This window comes from Oryzias latipes, chromosome 3 (assembly GCF_002234675.1).
Source record: "Oryzias latipes chromosome 3, ASM223467v1".
In the NCBI taxonomy this organism is placed as follows: domain Eukaryota; kingdom Metazoa; phylum Chordata; class Actinopteri; order Beloniformes; family Adrianichthyidae; genus Oryzias; species Oryzias latipes.
Genome location: NC_019861.2, coordinates 31,716,837 through 31,738,144, shown reverse-complemented (window position 1 = coordinate 31,738,144; position 21,308 = coordinate 31,716,837). Strand labels below are relative to the sequence as shown.

The 21,308-nt window shown below is 38.1% G+C and overlaps 1 protein-coding gene across 3 annotated transcripts in view; it reads right to left on the bottom strand.

Annotated features, from left to right (window-relative positions):
• ntrk3 (neurotrophic receptor tyrosine kinase 3) overlaps nt 1-21,308 on the bottom strand; it is a 229,911-nt gene that overhangs the window by 175,096 nt on the left and 33,507 nt on the right. For all 3 annotated transcript variants that reach the window (XM_023953663.1, XM_023953662.1, XM_023953664.1), the window contains exon 3: nt 14,739-14,810. In XM_023953663.1, the coding sequence (XP_023809431.1) occupies nt 14,739-14,810 (72 nt within the window). The remainder of the gene's footprint in view (nt 1-14,738; nt 14,811-21,308) is intronic.

Here is a 21,308-nt window from a genome sequence, read left to right as displayed (position 1 = left end):
TTTTCTTTCAAATTCAATTTTGCTCCTTTTACTCAGATTTCAAGCTTGGTTTGAGGCCCTTTCTCTGTCTCGTGTCTTTTTCGACCACATTTTTTTTCCATTCTCACTAACTCCGTCTGATTTAGTTTCTTCTAGCCATCTGTCATTCTGTTTATGTAAAATACATCAAGCGTTTTTTTTCGTCCTGCAACACTCTTCCACCCTTCACATGTAAGCAAAACGAGAAAGTCCAACACTCTCCAAAAGCCTACAGCTGATTTCAGGTGTGGCAGGTGTGGCCAGTTTCAATGTTAAGTCAATGTACAGATGCAATCAGTGGTCCTGCAATGTGATATGAGTGTGAGGGCACGGCCATTCTGGAGGCGCAACAATTTGCAGCACAAGTTCAAATATCTGAATTTTGGTGAAGAATCTCTTACATCAACCAATCAACTCGGCTTTGGCCCATGATGTGTTGATGTGAGCGAGTGGAGTATTAAAATTTATGCATTTATAATCCTTTTTGATTGTATGTTTACCTCATAATTACCGGTACGAAGTCCATTGAGACGACTGTTGTTGTAAATTTGGGCTATATAAATAAAACTGAATTGTAATGGAAATATTTTTGTATTCACATGTAACTAAGAAATAGTATGTTCCCATACTATACAAGCTTTTCCATGATGGTGGTTTAGAGAAATCATTCACTATGGATTTTACTGCACAAACTTGAGCATTAACTTGCCTCCATAAAAGGCATTTAGAGCAGATGCAGCACTGTTATCCTTATACTTTGTGTTACTGTAAAATCCTTTGTTGGTTGGCTACTACGTAGTTACCCTTGCAGGCCAGTAAGTGTTAGATTTTTCTGAATCTGTTCACTTTCATTCAGCACAAAAACAGGAGGCAAGCATTTTTGGTGTTTTGGATCGTGGATAGTATGCAAATACAGCTGAAAGTTTATCCTCTTGAGTAGTTTGTATTTTCAATTTAAAATGTGGAATCTCTGCTTTCAAGGGACTTAATCAAAATTCACAATTTTGTTTTTGCCACTTGAAGCTTAAATCTTTTCAAAAGGGTTTTTCAACAAATGTTCCTTACAAACTCTCAAAAACGGTTGGAAGAACTGTGGCAAAAGAACCTTAATTTTGGCCAAAACTCTGCTTGTCAGAGTGTTTTCTGTGGGATGGTCAAAATGACTTGCTTCTTGCCTCTGGCTCCAGTTGATAAAAATCACTCAAGCAAGGAATTTCCCAGAAAGCATGCACCATGACACAACTATCGGAGGGTGGCAACCCCCCCATCTGTGTTTGCCAAGATATTAGCCGCACGCATTTCCACGCACCGGAGCACAAGGATGATATGTAAATTTGAGTTCAGTATGAATTCATGAATGTGCTTATCAAATTTAAACTGCTTGTTTGCTCTCCATAACTTCCACATGTGGTAAATGATTTAACCCCCTCCACAGAGTGCCGATTTTGTCGTGTCATTTTTTGGGGGGGTGAAGTTGTCCGAATCCGATTCTCTCAATGACAAAAGTGTTAGCTGTCCTCCAGTTCCTTCACATAAATGAAACTAAGTGTTTTTTGTGCAAATAATAATTTATTTTTTTGCCTCCATAATCAGGTCTGATTCCTGCAAAACCTTTTTAGTCAAGAAATCAATTTAAAATAATCTAAAGAAAATTGATGAACAAACAAAATCCATTGATCCGTTTCAGAAGGTCTCTTATTTTTATATAAAATACAACTCGCTTGACTTGAATTATTTAAGAACAAGAAAGGAAACATTTTCTCTCAACACTGTGAGCAGCCAGATTTATCTAACTTAGTACAGTCCACCCACTGGTGAAGCAAACCACAGTGTACACACTAAACTTTTGTGGTGCATTGTGGGTGGTGAAGCTTTGAGAAATGGCGGGGGTGAGCCACTACAAAATCAAATGACAGGGGGCGATCCTTAAGTCCACTTCACTTCCCCAACAGTTATGTCCAGCAGTCATGCGTTTTCATCCCAGGCAGTGAAGCAGCGGATCAGTCACTGAGAGAGGACCAGGGCTGTGCAACCTTTACCCGCAGCGCAACGCCAGCTTCCAATTTGACACACTGTGAGAGCAGAAAGTCGCCCACACAGAGCAGAGGAGGCAGGAAATGTTAGAGTATGATCTCAGCAGCGTTATTGTTGATTCAAGGCTGGATCCTGCAATGGAATGCAAAGTAGCTGCACATGTGTATCAAGCATGTCCCAAGTGTAATGATGTATACTTATTCTGATGGAAATGAGAGCTCGTTGGAATGAAGCATGTTGGTTTACCAAGTGTATAAGCAGAGTGTAAAAATAAATCCTTAGAAAGAGAGAAGAAGCATAAAAGCAAGCATAAAAAAAATAAATAAAAAATAAAATAAAAAAAATTTAAAAATCACAAGAGAGCTCCAAAACAACTACAACTAACATCTGTGAAGGTTCTCATTCATGCGGGTTGGCTCTATATAAAAAATAAATATATGAATATTTTATATCAAGGTCATCCAGATCAAGACCAGGTCCGGATTACCTTGATTTACTTTATTTTTATAAAATAAAACTAATGTATCATGGTTGTGTAACCTCAGTTTTTCCCATCCATCCATCCATATATCCATTTATTCATTCATCCATCTATCTTCTAAACCCGCTGAATCACTTTTGGTGTTACACGTTTGCTGGAGCAATACTAGTTACTGATGAGCAAAGGCATGTTACCCACTGAACAAATTCCCAATTTGTTGCAGTTATCTGCTTGTTCTAACCCTTCAGTGTGAAGACAAGAAATATAAGATAAAGAAAATTAAACTGCTCCTGCTTCCTGTTTGTTTGTTTTTTAGAAGAAAAAAGGCAACTTTAAGACTCATTTATGTTTGACTCAAGTGTTCAATTAACACCAAGACACCAGATAGCTGCTAGTTGGACCATCCACTGTTGTAATAGCCATTGTCTCTGATCTCTGCACATGTTCTTGTTCTACTGCTGTGACATTCATCTTCCTTACTTTTATCCGCCACACAAAGCTCATGGTGCAAATGGTGTCTATCAGCAAAGGCACCACTACAAGGTCCCAGGCTTTCAAATCAATGCTGCCGCCACCGAGTCCAGTTTTCTATTTGATGTCACCGGCCGGCCAGGTGTCGTGCGGCATGATTGTCCCCGCCTGTGTCAAATTAAAGGTCAGCGTCTGGATGGTGAAGCAACTCTCCTCTTTATTCCAGACCAGTCGAGGTAGAAGCCCAATAAATCTGGTGGGAACGTTGTCACTGGGGAGTCAGAAAGGTCATTCACCACAGGGAGAAGGAAGTGAGAGACTCACTCATTAAATCTTCTTGGCTATGTTTTTCTTTTACTTTTTTTTCTTCTATTCTTAAATGTCACTTTCAAACTCAGGTCATCTGGCAAGCAAGCCTCAAACCCCTTATAATAAGGAGCCTTATTTCTTAGTTTACCTTGTTAAGTCTTTAAAAATCTTTCTCCTTCAGCATTTTTTTTTTAAATAGACTGTCCTTATTGTTTGTTTGAAAGATTTGCTCATCCCGGCCCTCAGGTAGCCTGTTCACTACAGGCAGCGGCCGACTGGCAGACGAAACGATTACACTGATGATGCCCGCAGTCCCTGCACCGTTCCACCTGGCGCCCACACAAGCACATAAAAATAGACCAATCTCCAAGGTGTGATTGCATGCAAAGCACTATACTCGCTCTGTTTCAAGCATCTTTACACTCAAGGCAATTAGCCAGCACTATTATCCATAGACTATGGGCACATTTCCTGTCATGTCACATGTCATCTCTACCGAGTCTTCACTCACCAAAGGGAAGGAGTTTTTGTTCCGCTGTGATGTCTGCCACCTTATTGTAAAGGATGTGATGATCTTTTTGAGAATTATGTTACATGATCTCAAAGTAAGACCTGAACTATTCAAATACTGCTTCACGAAATACTGTGGGTATAGTGGTCAATACTCTTGCCTCAGAGCACTAAGGCCCTGGGTCGGATCCCAGCGGGGTCTGCTGTTGTGGAGTTTGGATGTTCTCCTTGTTCATGCGTGGGTTTTATCAGGGCACTCTGGTTATCTCCCATTGTCCAAAAACACGTCATTGGTTACGCTTTACTCAGATGCATCTGTATGATTCAACCCCTGTAGGGTGCTGCAGGTTTTAAGGGTTGTCTGAGGGTCGTAGAGGGGTTTAGAGAGGAGTGGCTCCATCTGGAAAGGACCACAGGTGTTTCTTGCACTTCCCTTGAGACTGATGCGTCCACCTCATGAAAATGGAATAAAATTAAATCTGTGTAAATCTCACCTACTTACCCTCACATGTTCACTACAACCTGATGTCAGTAGCATGGCTGTAGAAAAAAATGTGCATGTACATTTTTGCTTTATGGGCTCCCCAGGTTGTTTACAATCTTATGATTGGCAAATCTGCGTGCCCTCCTCAGATTTGCCTACTTATCCCCCACAGACAGCCCACATCCACCCTTAAGGAAAGTTGTGACTTGAATTGGTATATCTAAAGTGACTCTAGGTGTGTATGCCAGTGTTTGTCTGGTGGCCCTAAGATAACTTAGCTTGGAAGTTCAGCCCAATTCTGTTCAGTTTATGGCATCTTAGATCAGTGTTTTTCCAACATTTTTTGAGCCAAGTTAAACTTCTTTTTCTTGACAAAAATCCCAAAGCACAACACCAACATAACATTTTATTGCTGGACAGCCAGCTGCACGGATGACGGCATAGCAAGCTCCGCCGCCAGAGATCGCAATGCCAGCCAGCTGCCCGGCATAGTGCTCACCTAGCTATAGTCAATGGAAACCTCAAAGACGCCATGACAAAATATATTTTATTATTGTTTTAAACCAGTTATCTTATTTACAATAAAGATGTAACTGGAATCATGTAGGTTTATTTCCGGTTGAAAATATGGGGTGTGTAAAGATCACAATTTTTTCGAGGGAATGAATTGTTTTTTTTAACCCATACCAGGGTTCTGTACACTGAAGTGGGGTTTTAAAGAAAAAGACACAAAATAAGACACACTTTGAATCTGTAAGATGTTTAAAATGAACAATTACTGTGAACTGCACAGCAAAATGTTTTTGTTATTATCTTTATTCAGTTTAGTCTGCAATAGTAGAACATTTCCATCTGGTGCTGAATTAGTTGTATTCTGTATCGTTTTTATCCATGAAGCTTGTAGACGAATGAAGTCCAATTACAATGTGTTCATATTACCCATCACGTTTTGTGAAAGTTTAATAGTTCCTGTCTTACAGAGAATGCATATGGGACAACTGGAAATAACTCTGCCAATGTTTGAAGAGCAAAAGCAAACTGTACATTTCTCTGACTCACATCACAAGGAACTGAAATGAAATGGGCATTTTGGGGATTTTTAGCTAGGTTTCACTTCAAGAGAGACTGAACTACACACAAAGTCTTCCAATGAATCACAATTTAACAAATACATATTGTACTTTCTGTAATAAGCCTTCAGTAGCAACACATATCAGAACAGGTACAAACCAAATGCAAGGCTTTGGGTTTAGTAATGCATCAGTGAACATGTACATATGTCATTACTGTAGGGGAAAACAGCTTTTCCTCACCTTCAGCTCCAGCGAATGGGGAGCATTTTAAGCAGCCAGAGAATAAACAGTGTTTGTCTGTTTTTTTCACGGTTTCTGTCCTCTGCTTGTCCAGACAAAGCAAGGTCATATCGCCACTTTTCAGACATGTGAAAGAGACTGAAATGGAACTGGCTACAAAACGCAATGCACAATAAAGATTTAATATTAATGAAGCTAACCCAGCTCAGCCTCCGTGCCATTCTGGGCAAACACAATTACTCCCTGAAAAATAAATCTCAAGGAGCAATACACAAGATGATGTCCTTTAATGTGATCACTTGTAGGGTGGAAAAGTGGGGATGGGGTGCGGCGCAACATCAATGCATCTGTGGGTGTGTGATCTCACAAAAGATTTTTCTGAAGGAGATTAAAGCTCTCCTACAATTACTGTTATCTAAAGACATTTTACTGCAGCACCTATCTTCCGTATCATCAGCGTCACAGTAGGTAAGCTCCGATTGCCAATAAGACGCAACATGAGCTTTGACGAAAAGTCCATCTTTGACAGAGAAACCATAATGGAAAGGAGATCACAAAACACCCACAAGTACTCAGCCAGCCAATATCTTTCTGCTGCTATAATCACAGTCACTTTTTTTTTTCCCATTCGTATATTAATTCATCTTCCAAGTCCCATAGTCCTGTTCACCGTCATAAGGATGCCGGAGCCTACCCAGTTGTTCGGCGAAAGCTGGGTTCACTACCAGGCTAGTTCGCCAATCCATCACAGGGCCACAGAAAGACAAGGAACCCAACACATGCACCCAAATTTTCACCTTAGAGACAATTAAGAATCCCTAATCAACATAAGAAGCAGAGCCTTTACGCTGGTAAATGAGAGTACTAACCACCATCGTGTAGCCTCAGTCACATTCAAGCAAAAGAAAACTTTATTCATCGTTCTAAATCGGTGGGAACATCAACAGAAAGTTTTGCTGATGTCTTATGCTGTTTTTTATTCAACAACAAATGGACGATAAATGAAAACGGTAATTATGGTAGGTGGGTGATTTGGGAGGGCCTAAGTGGTACAGGACCAGAGATGATTGGCAGAAACAGGGATCCGTTAAAAAAATTGAGACAGAACTTCAAAAATCAAAAACCCAGTTTTAACACAACACGGAAACATTACTTCATAAAAGAAAGGTAAGAGGCAACCACAAGTCAGAGGAGCATCTGACAGAAATAAACAGAAACCATAACAGTAAATATTTGGAAATCATCTGAAACTCTCACAATAATAAGGTAATAAATGTGTGAATTCACCTATGAAGGTTAGGTTATGTTGCTACTTTAGATAAGTGGAGAAAAGTAGATAAATCCCAGGTTTTACAATTAATGCCACACTTTTAATAGTCAGTCATATTAGGGCTGGGATTATATACATTTGCTTCTTCCCACCCATTTTCAAGCAATCAAACTTGATTTGAAAATTTTAGGACTGGACTGAGTGATCCCCTCCTTCCTGGTGTTCCAAACAGGAAGTACCTGCTGGCTCCTATTGACTTCTATAGAGAAATAAACAGCTATTACTCAGTCATAATATTTGTCAGAATAACCATTCTTGCTAATCCTAATTTTTTTCATAACATTTTGTCTGTAGTTATTCAAGTTTTAAACTGATCAATCCTTATAAAGCCTTAATAAAAGTATTAACAATTGTAATATATAATATTGTTTCCTTTTATTCATTTTTAATCAATGTATAAATTATTTTCACAAATTGCTTTTTTAAATTGCTTGGCATAAGCCAATCACATAATCAATAAATACATTTTATTATTAAAAAATTGTTAGAAAATCAGAGATGTTTTAATGATGCTTCTTAAAATCCTTTTTGGTGTCTCTCAAATGAGGTCTGTGCCAAGCAAAGTATGTCCTTGTAGTGTGTTTCTTTTTCTTATGATTTAAGAGCAGCTTAGTACAGTTGAGAGGAAGAAACCGGGTCATCTGGAGCATTTAGGGCCAAATGACAAAGAAAATCGAGTCTAGATTAGGTTGCTTGTTTACAGAATTCTGTCTGTGTTTATTGAAAAGTGTTGATATATCGGAACGCCGTATGGTTGTTTTCTGCAGCATCAGAGTAAAATATTACTGGGCCTTTAGAGTCCCGTAATGATACTTAGGAGGTTCAAAGCTGTTTCATGTGTTTGTTAATGTAAAAAATGTAGGATTTGCTGCAGAATTGTTGGTCCCACAAAAAACAACACAAAAGAGTTATATAAAATTTATGACACATTTTAGGTATTGTTTTTTTTTTTCTTATAGGATTTACATCCCATTGAGACATCAAACAATTCTTTGTGTAGTTTTCATATTTAAAAAAAAAGTTATTTTTCCAACAGGGGACAAGAAGGTTGCTGGGTTTTTTATTGATTCTAACAATTTAAGCAATTTCACGCAATAAACTGTTGTCTCACATGACTTTCAGAGAAGACCTTGCCATCTCCAAACATTAGGGAGTACATCTTTCATTAGTGGGAAACTTACGAGATTGTTAGCAAACATTGCAGGAATGGATGCTCAACTTGCTTCAGGTAAAGGTTAGACATTTCAATTGTGAGCCAAAAAACACCCACAGAGCCTCATCTCAGAATCTACACGCTAATTTATGAACAAAATACTGAACAAATGGGGCTCTTTAAGAATAGAGTCTGCTTCATGAGAGGGAAATCTTGTAGCTCAGCTCTAGTTTGAACTTTGCATCACTGCAAACCACACAGATATGTCAGTGAATAAACATGAGCTATAAATTCAAACAAAATGTTTCTCAATAGTAATTAACTGCCTAGCAGGGTGGTGAAGTGTGAACAAATTTTTAACTCCAAATTTACCTATAATACAATCTGACTTTATATGGAAGCGATTGTGTAGCATAAATAAAAATAAAAGTCAAAACCAGAAATGCATTTTCAAAATTAAGCTGCATTTTTTGACTCAAAATTAAAATGAAAAAGCAATCCACCAAAATGCTTCTTCATTTCCTTCCTCAACACTGCTTATTCTGTCACTTTTCATTTATTTCATTTCATTCATTTATTTGTTCTTTTCATGAAAATTATTTATGCCCAAATGTTTACATGTCTGTTTTACCTATTAAACATTTTCACTTAATTAAAATGATAATGAAAATGGTATTTCACATTTCATTTTCAAAATGTTCTCTGCTAAATGTGTGGCATAATATATTTAGAAATGTCTCATTTGACAATTAAAATGGATTAATAGAAATGCTTTTTATTTTCAAAATGTAACTGCATCAAATGACTCAAAATTAGACATTTCTAAATGAATTTTGCTACACATTTACCAGAAAACTTTTTGAAAATGAAATGTCAAATACCATTTTCATTATCATTTTAATAAAGTGACAGAATAAGCAGTGTTGGGGAAGGAAATGAAAAAGCATTTTGGTGGATTGCTTTTTCATTTTAATTTTGAGTCAAAAAAATGCAGCTTCATTTTGAAAATGCATTTCTGGTTTTGACTTTTATTTTTATTTATGCTACACAATCGCTTCCATAGACTTTACCTTTATGACTGTTGAAAATGAAATTGATTTATAAAAAGAAGCAACATTTTAAGCATTATGACAGACTTTCTAAACTATTGTCTTCTTTTCAACAAAGTTTTCTGCGTTGCTCTGCTAAGGCTTTACTACAATCAGAGCAACAGCAATGGTCTGAGGGGAAACAAAGTGGGAGTGGGCAAAAAGGCGGGTTTGCTGCTCACTTTTAATGCTCAGCAGTATAAACTAAGATTTCCATAAACACCAGCTGCCCCTTCAACAAGCGGTCCTTTCAGATCCATCTGTCTGCCTTTAAAGACCTACAATGTTTTTTAGAATTTAATGGCTATGATTATCAAGTTACATTCTGCCATGCGCGCAGTTATGAGCTCTCACCTCTGCTTCAAAACAATACGCAGAATGATAAATGATACGGCTGTCACATCCCCTGATCCTGCATAAATGGACTGTTGGTACTTAGCTGAGTAATGGGGTTCCCTAGGTATATAAAAAACAAAACATTTAGACGATCTATACAGTTTTATAAAAAATAAAAAGGAAACAGTGAAGTGCAGTGAATTAACTTTTCCCCTAATTAATGAACCCATACTAACCATAACGAATACCTCTCTAGAAAAAGTTTATGTGCCACAGTCTTTTAAATATGCAGTTGTTAAACCTCTTCTGAAAAAGCCCAGTTTAGATCCTGAAAATCTAGCCGACTTTTGACCAAATTTCCGTTTTTTTTCAAAGATCCTAAAAAGAGTTGTAATTAAGCAGCTTCACCGCCACCTACAGGACAATAGCCACTTTGAAGCTTTTCAGTCAAGGTTCAGACCACACCACAGCACTGAAACTGCACTAGAGTCTCTAATGACTTATTATTGGCTTCAGAAAAGGGACTACTCTCTATTCTGGTCCTGTTAGATCTCAGTGCAGCTTTTGACACTATCAACCACAGTATTTGACTCCAAAGGTTAGAGCATGACATGAATCCTATTCATCCGATAGGTACCAGACTGTTAATGTAAATGGACAGTCCTCTCATTGCACTCAAGTTAGCTACGGAGACCCAAAGGGCTCTGTTTTAGGACCCATCTTGTTTATGATTTACATGCTACCCTAAGGAAAATATCAGAAAAGACAGCATTCATTTTCCCTGTTATGCAGATGACACACAGTTGTATTTATTCATCAAACCATTGTCAGGCTAGCTAGTGATCATAGAATATTTCACATATTGCTCCACTCCCTAATCTACTGTTACGTAGGGGAGCTGTCCCTCAGTTCCATTCGAATGAAGCCCATCTGCCACACTATTCAGACTGGTGGTTGTAGGGTTAAGTAAGCCAGTCACTTCACTAAGAGTTCTAGTAAGAATCACTAATCAATATAATCTGTACATTGCAAAAGGGTCAGAAGAAGAACGTTTTGTCCAGTTAAAAAAAATGCCTAAAAAATTACATAAACAAACATGTGTTTTAGAGGACTGCACCGAATTCATGTGATATGAGCCTAATTTACCAATGAGTAAGTGGACTTTTTGCTCCAAAGGTTAATGGTATGAATGTGAACCAGAACGGTTGTTTGCATCAATTTTTTTGCAACACATTAACACATTCTACTATGCCTTAGCCTATGATTTGACCCTTTTAACTTAAAAAAAGTCACTTAAATTTTACAACAGTTATTACATCACATTATTACTATTTGACAGGCTGTTCAGAGTAATTATTTATAATCATGTATAATATTAGCTTTCTGTCTAGTTTCGTATTTTATATTACATTAAAACGGTCCTGCCAAATTGCTAGTTTTCAAGGAAATCTTTGGCTCCATTGATAATAATGAGATGTCTGTTAACCTACCCAAAGTCAGGAGAGATGTGCAACCACCCAAGTAAACATGGATTAAATAAATAAGTAAGGCTCACGGCTAAGTTAAACTTGAACTCCTTCTGATTCTGAATTGAAAGCATCTGCAGTACTTCTTTTTTTCTTCTGAAAAGGCATGTTACCTGCAGTTTGATGACGCAGAACTCTCAAAGGGGAACTCATTTATCAGCATTTTTTTTTCTGAGTTCACACGCCTTCCTGGAAAATAAATTGTTATTCAAAAACATCAAAGATAAAAGATTGTGCCTGAATATTTTCCATCTTTGTCAGCTGTTTTGCTGGCTTATAACAGACCCTACCTCACCCTACCTTGTTCGCTAAAATGCTTTACACTAATTCAACGTATGTGCTGTATATATTGGTGTATAAAACTGATATAAGAAATTCCAAATTTTAAAAAAGAAAATGACAGAAGTAATATTGTTAAATATTAATTCAGTTTATCTGGCAAATGGAGTCATTATAACAGAGATTTAAGGACTGCCACATAAATCTCTGCTTAATTTTCTTGCAAAAGCTATCTTATTTAAAAGGAATGATTTAAAACATCTCACAATGGATGTTCTTCTCCAATATGTTTCTGTAAATGTTCTAAAGATGTGATAGCACCCAGTTTGAAAATCAATATATGAATGTCCTTATTGACGCAGAAATATCCATTGAATTTCACTTTGTAAAAACCTTTAAATAATGGAGATGCTAAAATTAAGCAATTGGGGCTTCATGAAATAATAAATCCTGGTCAAAAAGACTTTTTTCAGTCCTGCCAGCATGAAAAAAAAGAAGAACAGTGGAGGATTTCAGCATCATGTTAAAAAAAAGCAACAAAACAAAGCAGGACCAACTTCCTTAGAGTGCACTAAACCAAGTTTACAAATGTTTTCCACTGACTCAAGAAGACATCCATCCTGAAATGCATCCTAAATACTGCAATGCATAATGCATTTTTTAAAAAATAGAGCAGAATACTAATTGAGAGGCGAGCATAACTGGGCTGGGTGTTAATTATAGTCATCATGTTTACAGCACGTGGAATTAATAAGATCTTTACTGAGAATAATTGATCCAGTTTTGGCCTGTAGACATGATGAAGGCTTTGCTTCTCCCCACAGAGGGGCAACCGGCTGAGACTCTGCTGTCCTGAGCTTTGAACAGACCTCTGTGACACAGACGTCAAAGAGGTCGTCCCTCTGAGGGTGAGCCCGGGCAGTAATTAATCATCTTTGACATCATCATCCTCATTGTCACCTAGCAACTGTCCACTAGCATTAACAGCACCAGAACAGCGGCCTGTGACGGACAGAACTGAGCCAGGCAATCATTATGCAATATCATCAGTGTTTTTAATGTGGAGCATTTCAGACCTTTGTCAGAGCAGGTGATTTCACTCAAATTAGAAAATTTAGAAAATTAGAAAAAGAATTCAGGTATTTGCAAAAACATCAGCAAAGTGCATGATTTAACCATAATATTCCCATTTGGTACAGTTATTTAAAAGCTAATTAGAATTCCGTTAAGCGGCCTGCGAGTTACAACCACCTGCATAGCAGAACTATAGAGGCCGACCTAAGAAACTCTTTTAACACATTGTCAGTTTTTTTGCTATTTTGATCCCCATGGGCAATTTTTTGTTTGCAAAAGATGTGCAACTTTAAATACCTGCCAGCTAATATCAGATTCCCAATAAATTCACATTGTTAAGGCTAAACTTTGCCCTGAAAACAGAAAAAGTCCTTATGTAGTTTTTATGATTAAGACATAGGACAGTGAAAAAAATAGTATTTACTACAAAATGGGATGCACTTTAGATGTAGCTTGTTTTTGTCTGCTTTTTGTATGGATGTTTGTTTGAGAGATTTGTTCATTTTAACCCCACACACCAGATGCTGCATGTTGTATCCAATGGATGCTCATTTTTCCATGCGAGCTAAGGACTGCAAACATTGAAGCTGACTTATATAAATAGAAAGAAAAAAACATATTGGTGCTATTTGCATTTTTGAAAACACTGAATGATTTAAAATGTAGGTAAAGAGCAGTAATTGTGCAAGTAAGGAATGACATTCTCTCCTGTATCTGAAGCTTTAATCAACAAATGAATACCCATCTGTGGGAGGGGCCGAGTCACCAGCTGCAGCATCTACTGATTGATAAGAGATGCAAACAATAAAAGTTTTGAATTTAAAATTTCACAATTTTCCAATAGTTTAAAAATAGATTTTTGTTCCACTTTTGACAAAAAAAAAGGAGTTTCAAAACCTGTGTTGAGGCTTGCTTAGTTTAAAACATTTAACTGACAGGTAAGCAATGGTACAAGAGCGCATTGCAAAGATGTAAAAAAAATAAAAATAAACAAGAGTCATCACACTATGATCAAAGTGTGTTGATTTCAAATAGTGAAAAACAATTGCTGAAAAAATAGTTTGAGGTTTTTTTTGTTACTGCATTTTTAAACTGCAGCTTTTATTTAGCATGCGCACACCATCGACCATAAATGCATGAAACATCAATGCCTCATGTTCAATGTTTTTTTTTGATCACAGGAAATTTTCAATCATTTTGATTGCACACAGTTTGATATGCCACAGCTGTAATTTATTTTCTAAATGCAGAGATTGGAACACATACAGGCTGTGCCATTTCACGAGACAAATGCATTCATTTGCACTTCTGTAGGAAAAAAAAAAAAAAAAGATCTTGGTTTCAGCTTTAATTGATTGCATTTTAATTATCGTTTGCAGATTTCAAATTACCCCACAGGTGAGGACAAAAGGAAATAAATGTGTGAAAAGAAGGAAGCCAGGAGAGACAAAGAAACCATTTGTTTGTTTTCAATCTGCTGTTCAGCCTCTCAGTCTTGTGCAAATCCATCTTCCGGGAAGCAAAGTGAAGCAAAGGCAGGATTTAAATAACTTTCATTAAATGCTGATAGGCTCTATTAGCTCCACCAATCACCTAACCAGATAAAGAGATGAGCAATTGGGAATTTTTTGAAGACTCCAACTGACAAACAGAGAAAAATGCAAGCTCTCTGGAACTTCCTCCAGATGCCAGTCATGCTGCATGACAGCACAGTCTAACTAGTATTTTCTGCTTGAGTAACAGGCGAGATTAAGCTGTCAAATGAATAATACTGCACTTTTGAGCCTACATTATACTGTTGCATGTGACTGCTGAGTCTTAAGTGGTCATAGATCAACATGTAGAAATTGCAAATGGCAGTGTGTTCAGGTAAAAGACTGTGACTGAGTTCCTCAAGGTGTTTACTGCTGGAAAATTGGGGAATAGCGGGTTGTCATACGGTGACACATCAGCCTTTGTTAAAGAAATTACTTTGCTCTTCGCTCAGCTCTCTGATGCTCAGCCTCGTGGACAAATTGTCCATTTGGTGAGTGCGGTCTAAATGGAAGTGCGTTTCCGACTTGTTGCTATGCCGAGGCACAAAAAAAGAGGGGCAGATAGGAATCCAATTATTCAAGGCAAATAATGGATGTCTCATTTAAGATGTGCAACAGGAATAGCAGTGCCACAATTTTCCAGGAGCCAGTCTCTATCAAGTGCATCATCTTCTGCAGGGAAGTTCACCTTAACTCATCCACACAGCCAAATGCTACAAGCTGTCAAGCTACAGAGATCGTAATAAATTATTTTACTGGACAAAAAGCATGCTTTCAAAGATAGAAAATGTACTCACATGTAGCGTAGGTGTGGGTTCTGAGCAAATGCTCGGGGCTGGATCACCTTCAGCCTACAATTCATGATGGTTCTGAAAAAAGAAGAGAGATAAGGGACAGATAAAACAATACAGAAAACAACCATGTAGTTCTGGAGAAATCTGGAAAATGACGTAAAAACTAAAGGAAACGCTTCAGAGTGGAACCCCTGCATACAGGAGCCGGCAATTGAGACTTTTTTTTTTGATTTTTTTCGATTTTCCTGCTCGCTCAAACTGGTATAAAGTGAAAAAATGGTGACTTTATACCGATTCTCATTTCAACCAGTGGAATTCCCTCAAGGAAGCCTGGAAATCCCAGAATGGAAACCACTCTTCTGGGCCACAATTGTAATGACTTCTAATCTTGTAATCACAGATGTCTCTTTTCAGAGAAGTCACAGACATCATCAATGAGCGCCTCATGCACGGCTCACGCACTGAGCTGATTATACCAAGCTGCTGCTGCCAATTACCTTCCGAAAATCGGATCACGGCTTTGTAGTCTTTTGCTGAGATTTGCTGTTGTACAAAAGTTCTAAGAGTCCTTGAGGGGCTTTTGGGTGCTTCCTGACAATAGGTTCCCCTGAGGGAATTGGCTACAATCATTTCGCATTATTTAGCTTTTAGAATCAGCACGACTCTGTTCTGAGATCATAGTGACGCTTTGTTGTTTTCTTCCCTCCAGAAACGACAACAATGATTTCAGCTGCAAAAGACAATGACTGTTGCAGCACAGTGAATATTAGCTTTGAGATTTTTTTATGTGAAACCTTCCAGGGGGCGTTGCGGCTCTCAAGACCAGAACACAGTAATAAGTTGGAAGGATTAACAGTAAAAACAATGGATTTCATCATGTCGCCAAAAGCATTTAGAAGCACTGAAACTGGTGGATACCGTTTAAAAACTCAAAAACTTTGGGAATGGTTTGTGTTTTTAAGCAAGTGTGACATGTCCCCATGATGTTAAAAATGGATTTGATAAAAATCAATCACTCTTTAACACCAATGCTTTAGCTCAGGTGTCTTGGCTCCCCTGCTTTTTTTCATCTAGCTCCTCCTCGTCTGACAAATATTTCACCAAAACAACATTCAATTCCAATGTTACACAAATGACACACGCCTCTACATCTCCTCCAAAGCTGAGTCAACTCTCCCAGCTACTTCCCTCACCAATAAATTGTCAAATCCTGGTTCACTTCGAACTTCATCAAACTTAACAATGATAACACAGAACTTCTGATTGGCAAAAAGTCCCCCTCAACAAACTCCTTTGACAATTCCTCCATCCTCCCCTGTCCTCTGGTTAAGAGTCTGGATGTCTTCCTTGACAGGACGCTCTCCTTCACCGCACACATCAATAACATCACCCAGTCCGCATACTTCCACCTCTGTGACATGCGCCGTCTCAGTCCATCCCTCACCCCCACTCCACTGCTGTCCTTGTACACCATCTGGTTACCTCACATCTTGATCATTGCAATTTCCTTTTATTTGGACTCCAACAAAAAAAGAAAAAGAAAAAAAGCCTCCATAATCGTGAACTATGAAACTGCCAGATTCAGCTCTCAGACTCCTCCTAACCACACCACTCCTGTCCTGCAACAGCTCCACTGGCTTCCCATTACTTACCGGATCCACTTCAAGATACTCCCTCTGACTTTTAAAACCCTACACAACCCCTTCATACGTTTTGGATATCCTACAAGTTTTTATTGCCCCCCACTGCCTGAGATCCTCTTCTGGCCCCCAGCTGGCTGTTCCTACCAGTTGCCTAGTCACCATGGGGGGCAGAGCCTTCAGTTAGTCAGCTTTAGAACTCTCTCCCCTCCGACATCTAGAAACTGAAAAATTTTCAAGCTTTACAGTAAAACTAAAAACCTCTCCTTTTCACAAAAGCTCTAACCTGATTCCCTCTGTCTTTTAAAATCTATTTAAGTGTTCTTGATCTTAATTGTTTTTACTCAGTTGTACGGCGACTTTAGGTGTCTGCAAAGTTGCCTAATTAATTTTAATGTATTATTACTTGACATTCTTTTCAGTTTTGACAACAAGACTAATTCCAAAGGATTCTGAAGCTGAGGAAAGTAGTTTTGCACTTATATGCAACACTTTGCAGCAGCAAGGTGTTTACACAATCAACCTAAACCAGCGCATTCTGATGCAGAGAAAAGTGGATTTGCACCAACAACTGCAAAAAAAAAAAAAAAAAAATACACTCAACTTTTCATTTTATTTTCTTCCATTTCCCACAATTCAGTGGTGTCTCACGTAGAACAGTTTGAAGTAGAGTGTTTTCCCTCTGACCACTGGGAGGTCGGAACCCTTCAAGTCTGAGCACAACAGGGTTAGCACAAGGCCTGACGGTGGAAAAGCCAGCAGTCATACAGGAAGGAGACTTGGTTTAAGGTCTTCTGACTCGCACAAAGCCCTGCTCCTCGTTGAACCATTTGTGGCAGTGAAGTCTACCTGATTACTGAGGGGATCCAGCTGTTCCCACACCTGATCCCATTAAAGGGAATGGTGGCTGAATGATTGACGCGACAGGCTTAAAGCCACTCTTTTCCACTTCAGAATTTGTATAAATTACATTAATTGCGTCAACGGTTAGAGTTAAAGTTCAAACAAAATTGTGTTGTTTTGCTGGCGCATAAGCACTTTGGCTTTTCAGGATGAACTGGAGGTGAGTGCAGTTCATCAAATAGCAAGACGTTACTTATCAGAAAAGCTAAATCCTTCAATTTTAGAACCAAAATTAACTTATTAACTCTTATTCTTTGTTTTATCAAATAAAATTGTGCTTTATGTTCTGTTCTGTTTCATTTTTATTCGTTTAACTTGGTCAAACCCCACACCTGGTTCTAGTTTTTGATTCTCCAAGCAGTTTGTTAAATTACTATTGGTTTTCAGATCCTCTTGTCCTCATGCATTTTTTTTTTTCTTTCTAGATTCGGATATCCTTTAACATTTTAATACCAAAAACATCACCTGTGGCATCAAAATTACACATGATTTTTGATATACTGTAAATCTTTGACCATTCACATGATCACTGTGAATCAGCTGCTTATGAAACAGAGAAAAACTGCTTTTCATTTCGGCTTTGCACCGTTATCCAACAGTTGACAAGCGAAAGTGTTGCATAAATAAGTGAAGCCACTTTTCTCCACATCAGATTCAGCTGGTTTACACTGATTGGGTTAGTACATTCCTGCTGTAAAGGGTTGTATATTAACGCAAATCTGCTTTTCTGCATTTCATAATCTGCTGGAATTGGGTTCATTGCAGAGTTACGTTAAATCTAAGCTGCCAAAGCTCCGGTGTTAAAGCTTCAAACTCATACAGTCTTGTTTGTTTATGGCAAAGGCTTGTTTTGGTCACACTCGTACAGGTATCTTACGGTCTTTATCCCACTGTCCAGTGTTTTTCAGTTTTTCCTGCTCTGTTTTAGCTTAGACATAATTACTTTTTGTTTTTTCAATTTTGTGTCATTTTCTCTGGTCATCGACTTTATTAATAAATTCTTCAAGTTTTTTGTCTTCTCATCTTTGTTTTTTTTTGCACTAAAGTCTTTCACAAAGAATAAAAAAATGACCAAATTCCTCAAATACCAAATCCGGAGGCCAACGGTCCTGTGATCACAAATGTGGTCAATCTTTTATTACATTTAGGCGATTAAATTTAATTTATTTTTTTTAATAGTTGAGATGTAACTAAATTTCATTCTTTTAACTCTGACTTTTTGGCCTTTGATATTTTCAATACTTTTAACATAATTCAGAACTTTTTCATTTTAGTATTACCTCATTAATCATTGTGTCATTTACAAGTTTCAATGAAGGAAACAGCAGTACTTGGCTCATTGCTTCTACGCCACATGCTTTACCTGGGTGTACTAACTGTGAAAATGACTATAGCCTTGAGCTTCAAAATAAAGGTTATAACACATAACGTAGAGAGCTCCAGGAAATAAAGGGAAGGAAACATTTGCACCTGATCTGAATTACAAAGATTTTAATAACCGCAAAAGAGCAAACTTAAGACCTCATAAATCCCAATGGCTGCTTGACAGTGTGTCGCAGGTAATTAGATGCTTTTTTATATGTAATTTTCAACCTAATATTTTGCTAATTGAATGTTTAATGATTGGTAGCCTACGGCCTAGACGGGGCGATTTCAGAGGGAAACGGTTTCCGACACCATCAATTAGCTTACACAAAAGAGGTGGTCAGAAATGGTGAGAGTTAATGAAGGAGTCAGAGTGATTTAGCTTTCCTTTGTTCTAGGACCGAAGACTGAACGACACCACAAATTAGGTGTCTCTTTTTCATCTATGATAGCCATATTCCCCTTTTAGTATAAAAGGATTCACATTCCCTTTACCTTTAATGATTTACACAATTAATACATCTTTTTTCCCCCCATTCAGCAGCAGCAGCAGCAGCATTATTCTGAAAGGTAGACTAAATAATTGATTGAAATGTGTTTGGCTGCTGAGCAGTCTGCAATCACTGCAGTCACTTTATAGACAAAACTGGAAGTGCGAGGCTTGTGTCACGATTAGTTTGAAACACGATTTAAACTATAAAGCGGAAATGCAAACACAGCAGGCTGTCATAAAGCGCACAGTCTGCTCTGCCTCGATCAGTTGATTATTTTCATTTTTAAAGAAAAAAACGCATCAAATCGTAGCTGGGGGAAAGGTTTTCAAAGCAAATCAATTTGACTAAATAAAAATGAATCACACTTTGATTATAAAGTAACATGCAACTTTTGTGTTTTTTGGCCCACTTTTTGAAACCCACATGAGAGCGCATCTTACTTGCTTTACAGAGAAACCAGGGAATTTGTCAAACCTTTTGATCACTGGACGTGGGGACCAGCAAGCACCACCTACTTTTCACCACCTACATCTGATTGGTCAGTTGAAAACTTTATCACAGAAAAAAATACCATGAAAAAAACTAGGATTATCAAGAACATGCTATAAAAAAGGTAGCAGAGCAAGAATGGTTATTCTGACAATTAGAATGAGTGACATATGTTTATTTCTCTATAGACGTCCAGGGAATTCTGGCTTCTTGGTACTTCCTGTCTGGAACGCCAGGGGGAGGGGTCACTCAGTCCAGTTATTTTATAGCAGATGTCTGCACACTGAGGCTCTTTAATTACTCTGTTGTAGCTGTCAATAAATAATAGGTTTGTTAGTTCTTTTTTTATCCTTTTTTTATTTAGGGTTTTCAAAGTGAGGTGATCTTAGATGTTTAGACCATAGATGACATTACATTAAAATCAAAAGGCATTGGAAGCTTTAGCATTTCTCCAAGAATGCACACATGTCAGATAACTGAATAAAATGATGGTATAAACGTTAAATCTACTGTTAGGATAGTTTACTATTAGAATATGTTAAAACTTGTATTCTTATCTTCTAGTTGCTGTTTAGAGGTAATTTTCTAAAAGTGTGATTGTAAAAAAATCTCACGATCTCATTTCACACAGGATGCAATTTATTTTGAAACAAACTTGTATTGGCTTAATGGTCACAAAAATATAAATAAAGTTTTTTTTAGCAGTAAAGTGGGACTTTGTGGGCGGCCGTGGTGCAGCGGTAGGGCGGTCGACCCATGATCATAAGATTGCAGGTTCGATTCCCGCCTTGCACGCCCATGAGTCGAAGTGTCCTTGGGCAAGACACTGAACCCCACCTTGCCTCTGGTGGTAGGCAGGCGCCTGTGTTTGGCAGCGGAGCCGCCATCAGTGTGTGAATGTGTGAGTGAATGTGTGTGTGACTGGGTGAATGGGTCTGTGACTGTAAAGCGCTTTGTCCTTGTAGGAAGAAAGGCGCTATACAAGTATACGCCATTTACCATTTACCATTTACTTTGCAGCTCTCACTGGGTTTTGGTCTGTAAGAAACAGGTCCAGCTCTTTTCACATCAAAGGTTCACATTCCCCCGTCCTATACAGTCAATAGGTGGAGCCCAAAATGAGAAGAATGCAAGACAACTCTGCGAGAGTTCGAACAGCTATGAACCTAAACTGAGACCACCTGGAGACAAAAGTGAGAAGGCAAAAGGTGATCAACATTATTTGAACCTATAGAAGTGAATGCAATGTTTGAAGTACAAGTTCATTGGGTCTGCTAAGCAGTTCGAAGCCAATAATAATGATAATGGATTGCATTTAGTTGAACTTTTCCAGATGCTTAAAGTGCTAACATTTACTCCCCATTCACTCTTGGTGATGGTAAGCTACCAATGTAGCTACAGCTGCCTTGGGGCAGACTGACAGGGGCGTGGCTACCAGTACGCGCCTAAACGGCCCCTCTGACCATCACCGGGACATCCGTGTGCAAACACACACCAGTGGAGCAACGCTAAAGGCAGGGAGGGTGAAGTGGCTTGTTTTTCCCTCTTTCGTTCTTCAGAAAACAAAACCACAAAAGGAAACGAGATTCTCATTCTGCTTCAAAGTTGTGATTTTTTTTTTGTTCTTGGTTTATTTTTTGGAGAAGGAAATTGCATCTGTTCTGACTTATGTGGAGGGGTGT